At 32.7% G+C, this 18,685-nt stretch overlaps 1 protein-coding gene across 1 annotated transcript; it reads right to left on the bottom strand.

Moving 5' to 3' along the window:
- Positions 1-3,333: 3,333 nt before the first annotated feature.
- LOC117332658 (E3 ubiquitin-protein ligase RNF34-like) lies at positions 3,334-18,425 on the bottom strand. Its single transcript, XM_033891647.1, has 7 exons — positions 18,315-18,425; positions 15,675-15,999; positions 15,062-15,352; positions 13,895-14,131; positions 13,067-13,271; positions 12,526-12,549; positions 3,334-11,090 (listed from the first exon to the last, which is right to left on the bottom strand). The coding sequence occupies exons 2-7, from the start codon at positions 15,843-15,845 to the stop codon at positions 10,888-10,890; spliced, it is 1,131 nt and encodes a 376-aa protein (XP_033747538.1). The 5' UTR covers positions 15,846-15,999; positions 18,315-18,425; the 3' UTR covers positions 3,334-10,887.
- Between the last annotated feature and the right edge of the window lie 260 nt (positions 18,426-18,685).

Here is an 18,685-nt window from a genome sequence, read left to right as displayed (position 1 = left end):
ATGTCGAGGACAAGGTCACTGCTATTTATAGGAAACTTCATACATTGGTCAAGTATGAGTATAACTCAAATTACTTCATGTTTCATGGTGCCAAAGTCACTGATACCATTTGGGGGGGGGGGGGGGGGGGGTCAGGGGGTACTCCCCCGGGAAAAATTTTAGCAGGTAAATGCAAAATCCTTGATTCTAGTGTATTTCATGATAGATTCATACAATTTTAGGGGTTGTGTGTGCCCCCCTTAAATCTGCCAGTGCCTTGAATGAGTTCAACTTTCAGAGGCCAAGGTCAATGACAAGTTAATAGAAAATTTTTGTCAATGTTCTTGCCTCTTCTTTTTTAACAGGATTTCAAACTTAACACATTGTTTTATTACATATTAATCATATGGGTATACCTCAAACAAGGTCATGTTTCAGGATGCCAGGGTCAAGTTTAGTATCTTAAATGCAGTAAATGTGTGTAATTATGAAGCAATATTTCAGTAATGGCGTTGCCCATTAATTAATACAGATTAAAGGTCAAAGTCGTGGAGGTCTTTTTTTTTCTACATTCCAGTAAAATTATACCAAACGGACACTGCATTGTTGCTATGAAGAATAATGACGGTACAGATTTTGGTTTATAGGGGTTTGACCATCTTGTAACAGCTACAGCTAAATATCGAGTCTTTGACAACGATTTCTGGAGATGACTAGCACTTTCCTTTTGAAAACTTTTCCAACATAAATTTTACATTAAGAATCAGTGTCAACTGCATAATAATAACAACGAAATAAGACAAAATAATAGCAAAAACATACTTTTAAATTCAGTCTTTATTGTGAAAAATTATATTTGACATCCAATACCACTGCATGACCTATATTGTGACTATAACAATGAAAACAAATAGCTGTACGAATGTGGGATGACCAGGGAATGAATGACACAGGTAAGAGCTGGATACAAAGTTTAATGATGGGAGGTTTGAGTTTTAGGATTTGATGGGTTTTTCCCCGCAAGTATTTTGCAGTGGTTGAGAGGAGGAAGACACCATGAAAAAAGAAAGAAAAAAGAAAGAAAAAAGAAATGTTTTTAGAGTGTAATACCTGGTATACTGGAGGTATCAAAATGTCTCGCCTGATACTTGTACATGAATGTGGCAGCAGAGCTGGACTAGTTCAATTACCCATACCATCGGATACCCATGGTGGAATGCACTACACATATGTGCAACAGTGGATATGAAATGTTGGATACTTACGGTTGATTGCAATTCATACCTGTGCAATCAACTGTGGGTATATCCGACGATGCATAATCAGAGACCAGGCCCCAGGTTTAGTAATGCTCCTTAATTTAAGAAAATCCCTTTACCGGGTACATGTACTTCAAAATTCTTGTAACAAACATTACAGAATTTAGAAAAAGTAGCTGAGAATTTTTTTCCTTAAATCTAATAATGCTTTTATATGGACAATTTTAAAGAATTTAGTTGAAGGTTAGTTGAAGTGATAGAACGGCAGGATTGGAAGATTCTGTGGCTGTTTTAGCAGCAGTTCACACACCATTCATGTTACAAAATAGTACATTTGGCACTACCAGAGGGAAACCTACGTGGGGCAGTTGCCAGGTACTGACCGTAGGCCGGTAGTTTTTCTCCGGGTACTCCGGCTTTCCTCCACCTCCAAAACCTGGCACATCCTTAAATTACCCTGGCTGTTAATAGGACATTAAATAAAAACAAACCAAACACTACCAGAGGAGATAGCTATTGAAAGTAAGTTAATTTTGGTGGCTGACAAGATTTATTTGGGTGAGCAGTGTTTCAGATGGTGATACTGTAGTGCCACATGTAAAATGACCTTCAAGCTTCCATCCTATATCACTTTATATACACTTGCTTAGCTTGAGTGTTTTTCCGCAATAATTCTCCTATGAATAACCGTCAGTTAACAGGGACTTAAGTCCATGAAAACATGCTAGGAAAGGAAGGTATAGTATGAACATAATGTCCGGGAAATGAAACCCTGGTATATACTGCTCAGCCAGAGAAATCTTCTTTAGCTCAATCAGTGGAGTGCAAAAGTAGTATCCTTAAGGTACTTGGTTAGATCCCTAGCATAGGCATTGAAATAAATTGAACTTATCAGACTCTCTTTTATGTTTATACAGCGTTATTTTCAAAGGCATGCCTTGAAACTGGAGGACTCGTTCTTCCTGAAGGGGTTTGGGTGGGGGATGGGGTATATAACTCCGCTTACTACTAAACACTAGCTGCAATATACTGCTTGGCTAGAAAGAGCTTCTCTTTTAAATTTACTCAATTGGTTGAGTATATGACTAGTAATCCAAACGTCCTGGGTTTGATCCCTAGTGGAGGCATTGGAATAAATATCATTGATGAACTCTGTTACAAAAACATGGGACGGTGAGGGAGGCTAAGAATCACATCAGTAAATCTCACACAGGTAAATAAGAAGACAGTCGATACACACACAACATACATATCACTTACATAGTGTGCGTCTACATAATTTCTGTAATTAAACAAGATTGACACAATCACAGAAAAAAGAAATCTAATGTAACAATTGCACATACACTTACAAGATTTCATACCAGTGTTTTTCCGGCCTATACATTTGGATCAGAGTTCCAGTCCTATCCCTAATTTTTTCAAAATTTTGTTTATTTCCTATTAAAAATTCACAGAATGTTTAAATCTAGCAGTTTTTAAGCAAGGACACCTCCCACCTATACATTACTAGATATCCCATAAAATCTTACAATTTTTGAGCACAAAAAATCCCAATATCCATAAGGTGGTATTTTCCAGAACAGCCAGGAAAAACACTGTATAGAAGGAAGGTATAGATTTTTCTATGATTAAAAAAGACATAACCAAAGTATCCAACAGATATATATGCATGTAATTCCTACCTCAAATTACTACTTTTACCAAGTTGCTTTAAAATAATTTTAAGAAAAATATCGGCTACACTTTACTTGCCCCGACATTTTTCTCTCCTCGTGGTGAAAAAATCGTCCGGATTATTGTGGGAAATTTACTAATAAAAAGTATGTTCCGTTCCCAAAATGGGCTTCCGGAATCGGAATCGGAATCCGAATTTCCGGACTGGTGAGTACAAATAACATTATGGAAATCCGTTCCCGTGCTATTCCGTCCGGACTGTGAGTTTTCCGGATTATCGGCGTCCGGATTATCGCGGGTCCACTGTATATGTAAACTACTGGTGTTTCGGCTATGTCTATACAATATACTGTTTAAAGGAAATGTCCCATGGACATGATATTAAAGTTCCAACACTGTTGTAAATAGAGGAATGTTGTGATTCACAAATCAGGTTTTACTGGAATTACTCTGGAAATTGAGTAAAATGAGGCAAGATCATCAGAGACATTAGTTTCAGATGTAATTCATTTTATAATGTCAATAATGAGAAACGAGACAAATGGGGGTCAGTTTTAACACATACACACCTACTGTTATAAAATGCGAAAACCCAAAGTACCCTGCACTGTTGTTTGTGACACAAAACAACAGATAAGAGTCTTGTAAGTTTCTAATGATGACCTCTGCTCTCAAACGACAAAGTAGAGTTTTTGTAGGTTTTTGATAACGACCTTTACTATTTAATTTGAGATAAAAACAACAGTTGAGAGTCAACAACTCTATGTTAATACAATTGATGATCAATAATGTAAAACATTAATTTTAACAAGAAGTATACATTCAACAATTTTTTTTTTTGAGAATTTCACATCATATATACAATGTAAAATTTTTCATAATAATAATAATGAAATTAAAATCATATTTATCACAATCTTACTGATAATACTTACATGTTTATCTACCAACAAGCCAATGTCTAGTACATTTGTAGTATTTCTTTCATTTTCCATTATTGATAAAAAAACAAAACAATTTGAGAGTAATTATAAACAATTTTCAAATTGACCGATATTAAACCTGAGATTTGTGCGTTGTTTGATTATATACCAACAAGTGATGCTGTTTATCGACAGACAAAACTATACATATAAACAATTATAGCTTTAAAGTTCTGATCGCCAAATTGATGGTGTATGTATGTCTCTTTAGCATTCGACAATACATGTATACAGTCATCAATGTACAGTTATTTTCACGAGTCCTTTTCAACTATATTGCTATAAACTATGAGTCTCAAAGTGTTAAATATAAGTATTAAAAGAAATTCTGTGAGTCCCATAAAATTCTATGAGTACAGAACTAGGAACCCTCATGTAGATTTATTACCGACCCGATATACACATACAAAGTAAAAATTCCATGTGCTTGACTAGTCCCTATTTTTGAGACCCTTTAGTCCCGATTGTTTACAGCAGATTTGATTTGAAATTAGCATGGTGCTGCAAGTAATCTTATTAATTACATATCATAATGTATATTGTATATGATTTTCACAGCAGTTACATTTCTGACAATTTTCCCCCCAAAAAAAACATAATAGGGTACTTATTTAGATTAGTATGTTTTAACATCCAATAATTCACTTTAAACAAAGTAGCTAGTGCTTAACAAAAAAGACCTGAAAACTAAGGCTAAATAAAAATATATATGTGTTTAGGGTTACAAGTTGAGAATTTGGTAGGGTCAGTAGGTATGAAAGTTTTTTATTTTATTTATTTTATCTTGCTTATTTTTGTTGTGTATTATTTGGAATTAGTCGATTAGAACACATATATTTTTAGCAAAATCAGACGTTAACCACGCCATTGAGAGCTGAACAATGCAAATGTGTTCTTTTCTAACATTCCCTCCTTTGGGCTATTCTTCAATTGTAAAACATTTATCCCAACCTAGGATCCCAGGTTTTGGTTACTGGTAGTGGTACCATCCATACAATTGAATTTAGTATTAACCTTATAGGGAATTCCTGGGTTTGGGTAGAATACTTGAAGCTTGATTACAGGTAGCTTTAATAGTTTTAATTTGGATCTGACAGTATTCAGTGAAAAAAAAATCGAATTAAATTAAAAAAAACTTAGTAGGCAATCAAAATGTAGGGTTGGTCGGGAACTCTAAACACACACACATTTTTTGTGTGGCCTAATTGTTTTCAAAACTTTCTATTTTTTACAACAGAAATAGAAAAAATATTTCAAAATCATTATTTTTTTCAAAATGTTTGCTTTTGCTTTAAATACAGAAAGATACTGATATCTGAAAATTGTTTCATCATTTAATTTCACCCAGTATATGTATCGATGGAAATTAAAAAATCATTTTTCTAAAATTTTGTCAATTATTTTGTCACCTGGAATTCTGAGACAGGTAGGGTAGATATTTAATTAGAGTAAGTCACATGATACATGTACTTGCAAAGTTTATGCAGATACAGGTATTTATCTGTGTCAATTTGAAATAAGTCACATACATGTAACATCCAAACTAGCCTTATAATGCTAAATTGTTAACACGATCCTAAATTTCATTCATGATTTCACACATCACTATTACAAGATTAAAAACATTTATTTTATAAAATTGGAAAATAGACTTACATGTATATTCTATTCACAACATATCAAAATAACAGATCGGAAAAAATTAACATATACAAAAATTCCAGTATATTCCAAAATGAAGTGGTATTTTTTAAAAAGAATGTATATTAAAATAATTATGTCAGAAAAAAAATAATAAAAAAACTATCAAAAGTTTATAATCTTTAAAACAAACAAACTGATTTTTTTTAAATAATATGAATTTCTAAAGCAAACGGAAAAACAAGATAAGTAACGAACAGATTTAATGATATTTTTTTTTGAGAACATGTAATGAACATTTTTTGTTTTTGTTGACTATTTCTAAAAATAAAACTCAAATTCTACAAATAATGAAGAATTAACTTCAATATATTTTTTATGTTATGGTGGTATCTGCTTTTATTGATGAACTCTTCTCTCTTAGAAATTACTATTTCACTGTATCAGCCAATCAAAAGTGGCATTATAAATGACAACAGTTTTTTTTTTGTTATGGGCTGATAATTTTTTAAGCCAATGAAAATAAATCAAATCATTATCAGGGAAAATCCACATCAACAGTTTTGGTGTCAATCAAAATAAATGATATTCTGATAAAGAATACATATCTAAAAACATTTTATGTGATAAATGTATTTTTGAAACAAAAACAAGAAACATTGAAGTTCTCTGATAATCAACTCATTTCCATACCAATAAAATAAAAAATCATATATTTTTTCTAATAATATCAACACAGGATCTGCTTGGTCCAAATCAAAATGGTAAAAGAATGAAAAAAAGTTTTGGATGGATAAAAAAAAGAGGATAATGGTAGATATATCAAAATCTGTATCGGAGTGAGCAGTGTTAGATTATACATGTATATCATTGTAGTTTGTGAATACTTTAGATGTTTGACATACATGTAGATAAAATTGGACCCATTCCAATTTGAAATTTTCTAATATTGATGCTGTTGATTCTTAATGTATTTCATTCAAGAAAACTTCTTTCAAAGTTGGTCAACTTCTTTCAAAATAAGACACAAATCAAAGGCTGAGATGAAAAAATTAAACATTAACAAAATCACCTCATCCTTACGCCATTAAACCAGAGGTTATCAACTAGATTGCATTCTGATTCACAATGAACAAATAATCAAATATATATCCACTTAATTCTAGGTGATATTTTCATCGGTAGTCAAAGCAGTTACAAAAAAATTAATGGGAAAACAATGTTGACACTAACTGCACACAGGGACTTGGTAAAAATTCTTAACCCAATATCTTAATATATGTACATAATAATAGATTTTGGGTTGGGAATATTTGTGCCTAGTCCCCGTGATATCGGTGTAGTATGGTATTTTGACCCTCATGGTAAATTGACCCCAGGGTCAAAATACCATAATATACCGGTATCACATGACTTGGTAAAAATTCCAAACCCAAGATACTAATATATGTATAGCAAAATGGATTTTTAGTTGGGAATTTGTGCTAAGTCCCTGTGATACTCCAGCTTAGTTTTCTATTTCACTGACAACATTGTACATGATATTGCTACAAAATTAACCACCGTTCCAATACATGATAATGGAAGCATGTTGTTTTCATTGTTTTCTGTACAATTTATCTAATATATTATATGTACATGTAAAGTACTTAGTACCTAGTAACAAAAAAAACAAAAACACATAAAAAAAACACACACAAGAAATATATAAATATTATATATGTTAATCTTAACTCATTCACCCCTGAAGTGTCATTATGAACTCTTCCAATGTTTGAATTGGAAGAGTTCAAATGTGTCTTTAGGGGTGAATGAGTTAATCAACAAATGATTGTCATTAACATAACTTTATGTTAATGCTTCATAGATTCTTTTTTATTAAATAATAAAAATAAACAAACATAAAATCTACTAACACATGATGGCACATCATATTAATCTTATTTTTGCTATAATCAATAATGTATGGAGGTTTGTACATACAGTGAAATAATCCTGATAAAATCAAATTTATATAAGAATAAATTGAAATACATGTAACTAGAACTACATTTCTAGATTTAGTCATAGACAGAGTGATTTTTCTTTCTTTTCTTACTTTTTTTATAATGAAGCAGTTCTGTTATGTGAAAAATCTGATTACATTGAATTATTATTTTATATCTATCGTTGGTACAGTATTGGTAGGTAGTGATATCCTATTAAGTTTTCACATTTTTACAGGAGTATAATACAAGAAGCCTGGGAAATATACTATATTAATCAATGGTAAACATTAAATGTTAATTCGATGATGCATCAAAGCATCAGGGGAGCCTCAATAGTTCAGACAGTAGAGTAAACTCAGGTGAAATTCTGTGTGGCTAGGAAAGCTAAAAAGTTTGTATTTTTCTCACAAAGCAGACACAACAAACTGTCCTATTGTAGGTGTGGCATGACATTTGATTCCTGATTCTCTGGAAAAACAATTGATGGACCTTCTGTGGGACTTCCAGTGAGGTAGCCACTGGCTACTACAGAAGAAGCCATCAGCTACTACCATAAGACTCCTGCCTAAATATGACTTGGGCTGTTGATAATGAAATAAACCAAGTCAACCAGCATACAGTATAAAGCATCAGACATCTTGTGCTGACATGAAGAGTTCCTCGCTGAATGTCGAAGACAATGGGTAGACATTAATATAAAATTTTCATAAAGCATAAACAAGATCAAAAGTCTACGTCCAAACGTATAACTTAATTTAAACTCTCTGAGAATAGCAATTCTAGTTGCTGTGAAAAGTGTGGTGCCAATTTGAGCTATTCAGTGGAATTCTAATATTCAAGAAATGTCTTTGTATCATAAAACAAATGGGTTTGGACCATATCTTAATATTTCCATTATTATAAATAAGTTATTATGAAAAGTTCATGAACAAAAAAAGTTCATGAATTTAAAAGGAGTCCTCGCAAATATACACACATACAAACAAAATTCACTACAAACTTCAGTTGTCCACTTCATTGATTTGTCCAAAATGTAAAATAGCATGTCATAATTGTATGGAAAAATTTACAAATGAAAATACGAATTCTTCATTTTCATCTTCCTCAGATGTTAAATGCTACAAAAATATACAATTTCAAAAACTTTCATATGATGTCTCTTAAGATGTGTCTATTGATGAAGAAACATCAGAACAAATTCTAGGGCTAACATAAACATTTTAAGAAAGGTATATCAAATTACTTTTGATTAAATGATGGTTGATGCAAATGTAAATATATTCATTTCAAATATTTATATAAAAAAATTTATAATTTGATGACAGAGTCTTTATTCTGATATCATCTATGATTCTGTTTCCATGGTAAAATAGTTTAAACAAATATTTCCTTCAAATATTGAAGAAATGTATGACTTATATGAGGACTTGAACAAGGAATATTGGTCTCTATGTTGTTAGATCTCGGCCATTAATGCATGATCAAGCACCATGGAGAGAAAAAAGATGACTAGCAATTTAAGTGATATTTTTTTTTAATAATAAATTTTATCAGTTTTTGGCTGAAAGATTTACATCTTTGGGATTTGTTTTAATATGTATTTTCTGATTGTCAACATCAGAGTAAAACTTACATAAGATTCTAATGTTCTAAATTGAGAGACACAATGTCCTTTATGTTAAATCAACCCTACAGCATCAATTAAAGGATGGGGGTAGGGAGGTTTGGGGTGGGTAAGTGATGGTGGTGTGATATACGGTATGTGTAGGGGGTGGGTACTATACAAACATGAGTCTAACCAGTAGTTTTACCCCATTTTCAATATTAAACACCCACAGTTTTAAAACAGAAACACAGATACCCCTAAATAGATTATCTTTTTTATGTAAAGATTTTCTTTTTTTATGAAACATCAAATGTAATTTTAAGCTTTCATAGAAAAAATGTTTCACTGTAAAAAGATACAGAAATTTTCAATGAATTTTATCTTAAAACCAGCAAAGACATTTCTGCATACAAACATTCGTATATTCTTCCTTTCCTAATTCAGGGGAAATGAACAGGAATAAATCTGTCTTTAAAACACATTTTTCATAGTCTTTTTTATAGAGGAAGTACATATAGTGTTTCATTATCTTTCATTGCTCATCGGTTAAATGTGAGACAGAGAAAAAAAAATTCTACTGGACATGTTTAATAATGTAATATTTTTTTTGTTATCTTTATATTGAATAAGGAAAGTCACTGCAGTAAGCTTTAGACGACCTACAAAAAAAATCAGAAAAAGTACTGTATAGTAACATATGTTCATTATGAAAAATTTACATTGTAATCATCATATGTTTGTTACACCTTTTATACAGCATCTGTATCTGTTGGTGCTTCATCATATATAAGTTCAGCAAAGACATTGTAAAAACATACACAAGATCTACATTTATAACTGACAGCATAACAAATATTTTGTATGTGTTAGCCTTACTTTACAGGTATTAAAATGATTATCACAGCAATCCATTCCTTAATTTTTTTTTAAATCATGTGATGCTATAAACAGGGTCCTTATATTTAAAAAAAAAAATAAAAAAATCCTCATTGCAAGATATTTCTTAAACTTAAATCTCAGTAGAAATTTCAGAAAAGGAAGGAAGTTTTATTGCAAATTAAGCCCTCATATTGGTACTTACTGGATATATCTACCAGTACAAATTTCTCTAAATCACATCAAAGTCTTTTACTTCCATCACTTCCTCTTCAACAGGTGCTCGGTCACATCAGAATTTGCCTATTACTTCATGGCACATATACCAGGTATAGTCTAAATTATATGATGAGAGTACAGTTAATTGACCCAGCAGTAAATCAACATATACAAAATGTACATTCACCTAGCTAAATATTATCCTTTCTTGTTTATTATTATAATATATGTATTAAAATCAAATAAATTCTCCCCTTTTGAATTTGCACTCTGTTGGAATTAAATGTATCCCCGGCTATGTGTATATGTATATTCTGTAGTAAAGTTGAGATGCCATCAAATTTTAATTTGTGTAGAAAAAAGGTGAAAATGAAGTTATTTAGTATCGGTATAGAATGGATATTTACCAATGCCTCGAACCAATGACAAGGTCAATGTGCTTTCTAACCGAATTTGCTGTTGTCTTTCTAACCGATGTCACTAATCTACATCTTTCTGAACTTTCAGGTTTTCCTATACAACTGCTTTGACAGTGGTCTATGCCTCCTGTTTAATACAAATACTTAAATAATCACATCTTACACAGATGATGGTCTAGGTGTACTTAAATAATCACACCATACATATGTACAGATGATGGTCCTATACACGATTGGTCCTTAACTCTTGAAGGTGTGCACAACTCGCACCACATACTGTCGACAGATTGGACACTCGTTGAGGCGACGGCCACATTGTGTGCAGGATATCATGTGACCACACTCCAGAAGCACACAGTCAATAGCAGCATCCATACAGATTTTACAAATGTCGTCCTCCGTTTTCTCCCCTCCGATACCTGGTTCCCCTTTTGGGTCTGTAGCTGTAAAAAAAAAAGTTTCACTTTAATGAAATTTTTATACATTTAATGCAATTACCATATTTGACATAATAAGCAATGTGTGTTTACTAAAACGAAAAAAGGGGTGCGCTTAATGAAACCATGTACAGGGGAAATGTTTCTAAGTGAAATCCGGGGGGAAAAATACCAACTAATTTTTTCATTTACATTCATTTATGTAGAGAAAACAATTAAGATTCTTTGGTTGAAAGACTCAAAATTGTATTGGCAGATCAGTGTTAAAGGTAAGAAAGTTTTTATATTTTCAAATTAAATCCTCTTTTCCTGAGAAAAGTTGGTGGTGGGGTATGGATAGGGGGATGCACCTATAAGGGCACACGGTCGAACACAATATGTTGAATGTTAACTGCTGGCTAGTATTTTGATACCATTACTTATTAATTTCTCTACCTATGTGTCACTGGATATTTCCCCCAAAATTCATATGAAAATTCTATGTTTTGGTAGAGAAACATAAATCTGTCATCACCTTCCGTCAGAAAGACAGTTTTAGTTTGTCACCACTTACAATAGGATCAGTAACTATATCAGAATTGAGAGATGTCTAAGCCCTTTTTTCCAAACTGCTTATTCTGGACCCTTTTGTCTCATTTTGGGAAGATTTTTGTTGTTGTTAACACATTTGATCCATATAGTTTTTGTTTTTTTTGTTTTTTGTTTGTTTAACGTCCTATTAACAGCCATGGTCATTTAAGGACGTGCCAGGTTTTGGAGGTGGAGGAAAGCCGGAGTACCCGGAGAAAAACCACTGGCCTACGGTCAGTACCTGGCAACTGCCCCACGTAGGTTTCGAACTCGCAACCCAGAGGTGGAGGGCTAGTGTTAAAGTGTCGGGACACCATAACCACTCCGCCACCGCGGCCCCAGAATATAGCCAGTTAAGTCGGTCAAGGACATTCATCTGAACAAACTTTATAAGTTTTTCATCCTAGCATTCTACTGGCCCAATATCATAACCCTTGGATATTTGGGATTGGAGAAGAAGTTGTTTAAAGGGAAAGGTTGATGTAGGACAGATGGACGGATGGATGAAGGGGACTGTAGAGGGACATCATTTTCAAATCAACTTTTAAGACAGAAGATTTTTAACTGGAAGTTCTCTTGTTAATTTTAGAATTTGAAGTGACCAAATAATATATGATATAATAATAATATTAATAAAAACAAGTAATTGGATTCCAAAGAAATTTTACCATGATCTGCATCTTCATTTTGTAAGTAACTTCATTCTTAAAAGCGATCATTCTAGGGCACTAGTTGTTTTAATCATTTGTTAATCAGACATATTTCTACACCATGGGTGGCATTTTATGCATTTTTGTGAGAAGAAGTGTATATGCTGTTGGCGGTGTAGTGCCTTTAAAGATTTTTTTTTTAATGAGAATAGAGTACTTACTTTCTGTTGAGTCTATATCTTTTACTGTAAAAAAAGAAATTGAAATACAATGTAATTGGTGTTTTAATCATACGTTTTACCTTGTACATATATTCTTCTTAATATCAGGTATTTCTAAGTAATTTTGTTTACAGTTTAGACTGAATGAAATACCATTATTCAAAATTACCCCCAATTTGTTATAAGTAATAAGCTCTGTTTCAATATCTAGATGCTATGATTGGTGCTAAAATTCATGAATATATATAACTGGGTATTCTAATAAAGATATACAAAAGAACTGGTCACAAAAAAAACGCTCAAAAAACTTAATTCAATTATGAGTACACTCGTATGGTAATTTCACTAATCAAAATATAAACCTGCAAAAGAGGGGACATAACTCTCACAAAAATTGTTGAAAATAGAGAAATTAATTACACTGACATCATTTTATATCTGAACAATGATGTATACTTTTTCGAACAACCATTTGAAATATGCCTGAGATCATACAATATTATAATCCTTGGCAATGAACCACAAATCTATTTTTTCTTACCTTTTTGTTCATTGGACTTGTGTTCCTTCCAAAGCCTCTTGACCCTGTCAACTAGCTCGGGCTTCTCACAGCATCCTTTGTAATTAACAAAGTTCGTCACCAGAACTTCCTTTAGCTGCCGGACTGTGAGGTTGTCAACATCCTCCAGAGTTTTTATTTCGCCCAGATTCATCCTCACACGAGGTGTGGCCGTCTCCTGAGGAACCTGTATATTTTATTGGTGAAGGATAAATATCAACTTATTCTGATGTTTTACAATGATAGTTAAACAAGTCATATAACCATACAAATCACACATACATTTTGTATTTTTTTTTTTTACCAAAACCGAAATTCACATTGAATGGGCTTACTGTTATTGGTTTTAAAACACAGTACTTACCGGTAAAGTACAATTTACCCTCGGGTCTTGAGTATTTGCTACTGTTTGCAACTTTTCAAGTTTCACATTTTCAGATCTAACATAATGCAATTCAATGTTCCATCTTTGAAATCTGATGAGGGAATATATTTATCCTCTGAGCAGTCCTATTGAAATTATACAGCCATATAATATATATAGGAGTATGGCTGATTCTGTAAGAATGAAATCCCCCAGTTGGGGTGTGCCAGTAGAGTTGTGACTTATCAAATTTTTTTACTGGTAGACAATTACACCGAGTTTTAGCTTTTTGCTGGGGATACCTACCCGTTGGTGAAATTTTGAGAAATTCTTTCTTTTGTCGACAAATATATTTCAATGTATTTTTCAGAGTTTACAGACGTTTTTCTTTAACTTTGGAGTTATTTTGCATGTCACTTCCAATCGACAATATTCTCAAATTTTACCTCCTCATCTTCATCCTCCCCAAATATTTCCTGTCTATGCATGGCTCGTCTCATTTCTTCCTCTTGTCGCTGTCTCAGCCTTGTATCTCGTTCTACCTCAGTCTCTGGCCCTGGGGGTGGGGGTGGCTCTTGGGGACTTAAGTTTTGCGTTCCCTGGGAGTGATTATGCATATCCTGAGTACCCCCACTGCTAATTGTACTACCAGACAGACTACTGGGCTGTCTAGACAGAGACTCCTGAAGTATAATGAACAAAATTTTAATTAATTTCTGCATAAAGCACAATATCAATTTTACCAGTCTGAATCTGCATCAAACCATAAAGCTTTAATTACATGTTTTTTTTAATTTTCCCTAATAAATTAAATAAAAAAAAAAAAGTACTTTTTATGAGGTCACAAATACCTAGTGAAAAATCCATCAAACTAGTTTCCCCGATATTTTAACACTTTTGCTACAAAAAAAAAAAACCCACACAATTTCTACCAGGGACCAGTAATTCAAAAGGTGATTAGGCTCATTGCAGTTTAGCAACAATTTTGAAATCCTGACCAATCATTTCTGTTAAAACTAGCTCGATTTTCTTTTTATTACAAAACTTTAGCACTCTCCAGGCTCTAGATCTTCCTACCTACATTGTAGGCCTGCATATTGCAAGGAATATACACACATTGAGGTATTGAATTAAAAGAGAAATTAGATTTTCACTAATGATGTCATTAAGCTAATCACCTTTTGAACAAATTAATTGGGCCCAGACAGGCAAAGCAATCTCCAATAAAGGTTTCAAAAGTGGAAATTCATTATTAAGGCATTTTTATTAATTAGAAGTCAATCAAATAACATAAATATTTGTGTAAACAGTGTAGAATGTGCATTTGTGTACAATACACATTAAACAGGTAGCTTATTTTTTTATTTTCTGAGAAAAATAAGAGAAAATAATTAGGTAATAATCTAAATATTCAAGTATTAAATCATAATCCAGTTCTCAAAAGGAGACAACAATAGTAGTCTGTATCATTACGGCTGGCAAAATTACAATTTGTGTACATGCAGTCAAAAATTTGACATGATTAATTTAAAATTGTGCATTTTACGTAAAAATAAACAACAACAAAAAACAACAATTGACTGAGCTAAACTGTACACCATTTTTCTACTCACCAAGTCCTCCACTTCTGATGACTCCTGAGCTGGGGTTTTGGCGAAGTTGATGAACAGTAGATCGATGAGGTCATGTTTTTCTTTACACGTGTTTGTTGGGACATTCCGTTTATTGAGCAAGATTCGTAGTTCCTTAACTTTCCACTTCATTAGATCAGAACGTGTGAATTTTCCAGACATTAACACTTTACACGTATTACATTGTCTGTATGTCATTCTGTTATTTTCTGGATCTCGATAACGATGCACACAACTCGAACAGAAGATTCTGTCACAATATCTACACATTTTCTGCCAAAAAAAGAAGACATAAATAATTAAATAAATTAGGAATTTGTTTTACTTGTAGTATACAGCCATACATAATTGCATGGCTAATATTTTCATTGAATGTGAAGTGTGTGTGACCCAACACCCATGCAAAGAGATCAGTGTAGTTTGGCTTTTGTTTAACTGATAATGAATATATAAACATATATGTCTTACCCAGTTAAATTCTTTTGATAATGCATAGATGCACAGGTAAAGAGTGTTGGTTTTTGGAAAAATCACATGAACTTTTGGATTTAAAGTAAACCGAGCCAATATCCTGTGGATGATATATGAAATTTACCTTTCTTTTGAAAAGATTGAAGTTTGTTTGACAAGCTTCACAAGACATTATGTTAGGAGATGTTGTTGATTGTTGTTGGCCCTGATTGAAGTTCACATTGGTTGTGTAGCCCGAAGGATGAAATGTGAAGGTCGCTGTGCCATTTTGTCCTCGAACTGCTGCTGCCCCCATCAGGCCAAAAACTTCAGGTCAGGCAAAAGATTCAAGGTCATTCAGAGAATCAGGTCAAAGTCATGTGTTCAGTAATTGCTCAGCTGAATGGTATCGAAAATGTTTTGGCACACAATTTTGTTTTAATATTAGGGATTTTACATAAGAGTATCATCTGAAAATAAAATAAAAAATTAGGATTAGATACAGTTTTCACAGCACATCATGTTCAAGTACTGTATATAAGATTCATATTACCTATAACTATCATTGTATTTATCATGTAGAAGTCTTGGAGATTTGGCATATTCTTCATGCATGTTGATAAGGTCAGAAAAACTGATTTGTAGAAGTTTATGACTGGTAGACATAAAAAAGGGAATTAATTCACAAGCTACTTCAGTACATGTTGAAAGTGCAAGGAAGCCAGCAGAAATAAATGAAACCATGCAATTGCAATATCCCATTGAAATGCATGAAATTTTTTGATATTTTACATTCACAAATGCAATTACATAATCCATAATTATGATTTGTAAATATTGTAGGATTTTTTCTGGTGAGTTCTTCCAGAACACCTAAATGATGATTTCCAAAACTGAAATGTGTTCCACTCCCCATACTAAGAGATATAGTGGGTAAAGCCAATCTCAAATGAGTCAAGGACTCACGAAATATCTGTCCTAATAATCAAGGAGTAATTCATGTTTTACTGATAATCAATTTTGTTTTCAACCCAATTCTAAAATCAAGATGAAATGATAACTTTTGTATTTTGAAACGCTATGTAGATTGTTTGGTGAGTTTCAACAGCTTCATTTTGTAGGCAGAATAAAGGAACTTTCTGAAACTTTGTCATTCACAAAAAACCTGAAAATATGTTCTAATTTTGGCTAATATACACTAGTACTTTTACAACCCAAAAATGAGACTGTGTCAGTATTATTTCTACTTGAAATTTATAGCTACCTGCTTGAATTAGTAAAATATCTAAATATTTTCTTTAGAATGGGGGAGGGTATTCAATTCTTTTCTCCATTTTGGAAAAAATAATACACTCTTTTTAGCTAGTGGAAACAGCCATTTTGCAGCCGAAAACCAGAACAACCAAGAAATATCTTTAAAAAAGATAAACGGCATAGTCTTAATGCTGGTGGTTATAATGTAAAACTGCTGGTGAAATTAATTAACGAACTAATCAATAAATGTGCAGTTTCAGCACGGATAACAAAATTATATCAGTTTGAATCATTTTTGGTGATAATAAGACTGCATTTGAATCAGGAAAATGATTTTATTAATGTGTCATTTGAATAGATACATCCACTTTTTCAGCTTGCATTCAATCTTTGTTTCGTCTTTAACTGCATATCTGCATTTTGCATTTACCGCTACATTGACCAATCACATACTTCTTCTTGACCAGTAACGCCACCTTTCGCGTCATATCTGGGGCCTAAAGAAAATTATACAGCTATGCCGAAAAAGATGATGAAATATCAGGGTGTGTTACTGTATTGCAGTCTCTCAACATGCATATCGGCAAGTCTATAGATGTATGTTAATGATTTCATGGAATATTATTGATAAACACACCCATACCATAGCTCATGTCCATATATACAATGTACTTAACTCATTAACACATGGTGTTCTTTAAACAAATAGCCTGTTCAAAAACTTTTTTATGAATACAAAAAAAGTTTAGTCTTTTTAATGTACATAAAACATTCACTAAATTTTTATTTTAGAAGTTTTCCTTTTGTTACTATGTTACTGTTTAATCATTTTAATGCAAGGATATACAGCCAGATGATAATTAAATTTGTGTACATACATTTGTGACTGTGACACTGTGTCATTTATTATGTAGAGATTATGACTCAGTATTTCCTTCCTTACCTATAAAAGCAGAATTATAATCATTTTCATACAGAAAATATCCTGTTGCTGTGAAATCCCTGGTCAATATAAATAATTTCCTGGTTCTCAACCACCACAATTAATTATACACTGCCACAACATGTAATATTACCAATAAGGAAGTAAAACTGTCAAAAACATAGGGCGTTTTTCGGAAATGGTTATCATTTCTTACTTCTGTCATATATATATATAAGCTTATATGTAGGTAACATGTAAATGTTTGTATGTATGGTTCATTCAAAACTAGGGGATGGACTGACACACATATTTATAATTAAGGTGACATCAGAAAGTCAATTGCTGTCGGTGCGTAAATACGGCATATTATCAGAAAAAAACTTACACACGCATGTCGCCAATGTGTATATCTGACAGAAACAATAGTTGAATCGTTCTACATATGTGTACAGATAAAATACTCAAACGCACACGTACGCACACATGTAAACACAGGCATAATCGACTTGCCATAAAAATAAATCTATGAATGACAATCAAGAAACATTGGTACAGTTTTATAACGGAAATTATCAACTCAAAGTAATAGTTTAAAGAACATTTTACCGGATTTATCAAACCGTGTCCTCTGTTTTGGGTAATTCACAGTAAGGGTGTCCCTTATTACGTTCCGACAGTCCGTCACGGTTCAATTGTTCAACCATACCTTCCTTCCCGTTACCAATATTGTCACCAATGCCGCGTACGTCAATAATCATGGTCACCAGTATACTTTAATCGAAGGTCTTGGTTCAGTTTCGTACGTTCAAGCGTACTGGAAACCAAGAACATGTAGAGGCGAGGCGCCAGTGGGTATTTCCCAAAAATTACACCGTCGGTGTTATAATCAGCCATGCCCATTATACTGTCAATGAAAGAGGCCATTCAGAAAATAGTAGTTTTTATTGATGATAACATAATTTGTTTCGAGAAAAACA

Source organism: Pecten maximus, chromosome 8, assembly GCF_902652985.1.
Source record: "Pecten maximus chromosome 8, xPecMax1.1, whole genome shotgun sequence".
NCBI lineage: Eukaryota > Metazoa > Mollusca > Bivalvia > Pectinida > Pectinidae > Pecten > Pecten maximus.
The sequence above is the reverse complement of the archived record's forward strand: the minus strand, read 5'-3'. Positions and strand labels throughout refer to the sequence as shown.

Coding starts and splice junctions, on each gene's coding strand:
- LOC117332658 (XM_033891647.1), bottom strand. CDS start 15,845: ATGGGGGCAGCAGCAGTTCGAGGACAAAATGGCACAGCGACCTTCACA. Junction 15,353..15,674: donor TCAATCTTTTCAAAAGAAAG/GTAAATTTCATA, acceptor TTTTTTTGGCAG/AAAATGTGTAGATATTGTGA. Junction 12,550..13,066: donor CAAGTCCAATGAACAAAAAG/GTAAGAAAAAAT, acceptor CTTTTTTTACAG/TAAAAGATATAGACTCAACA.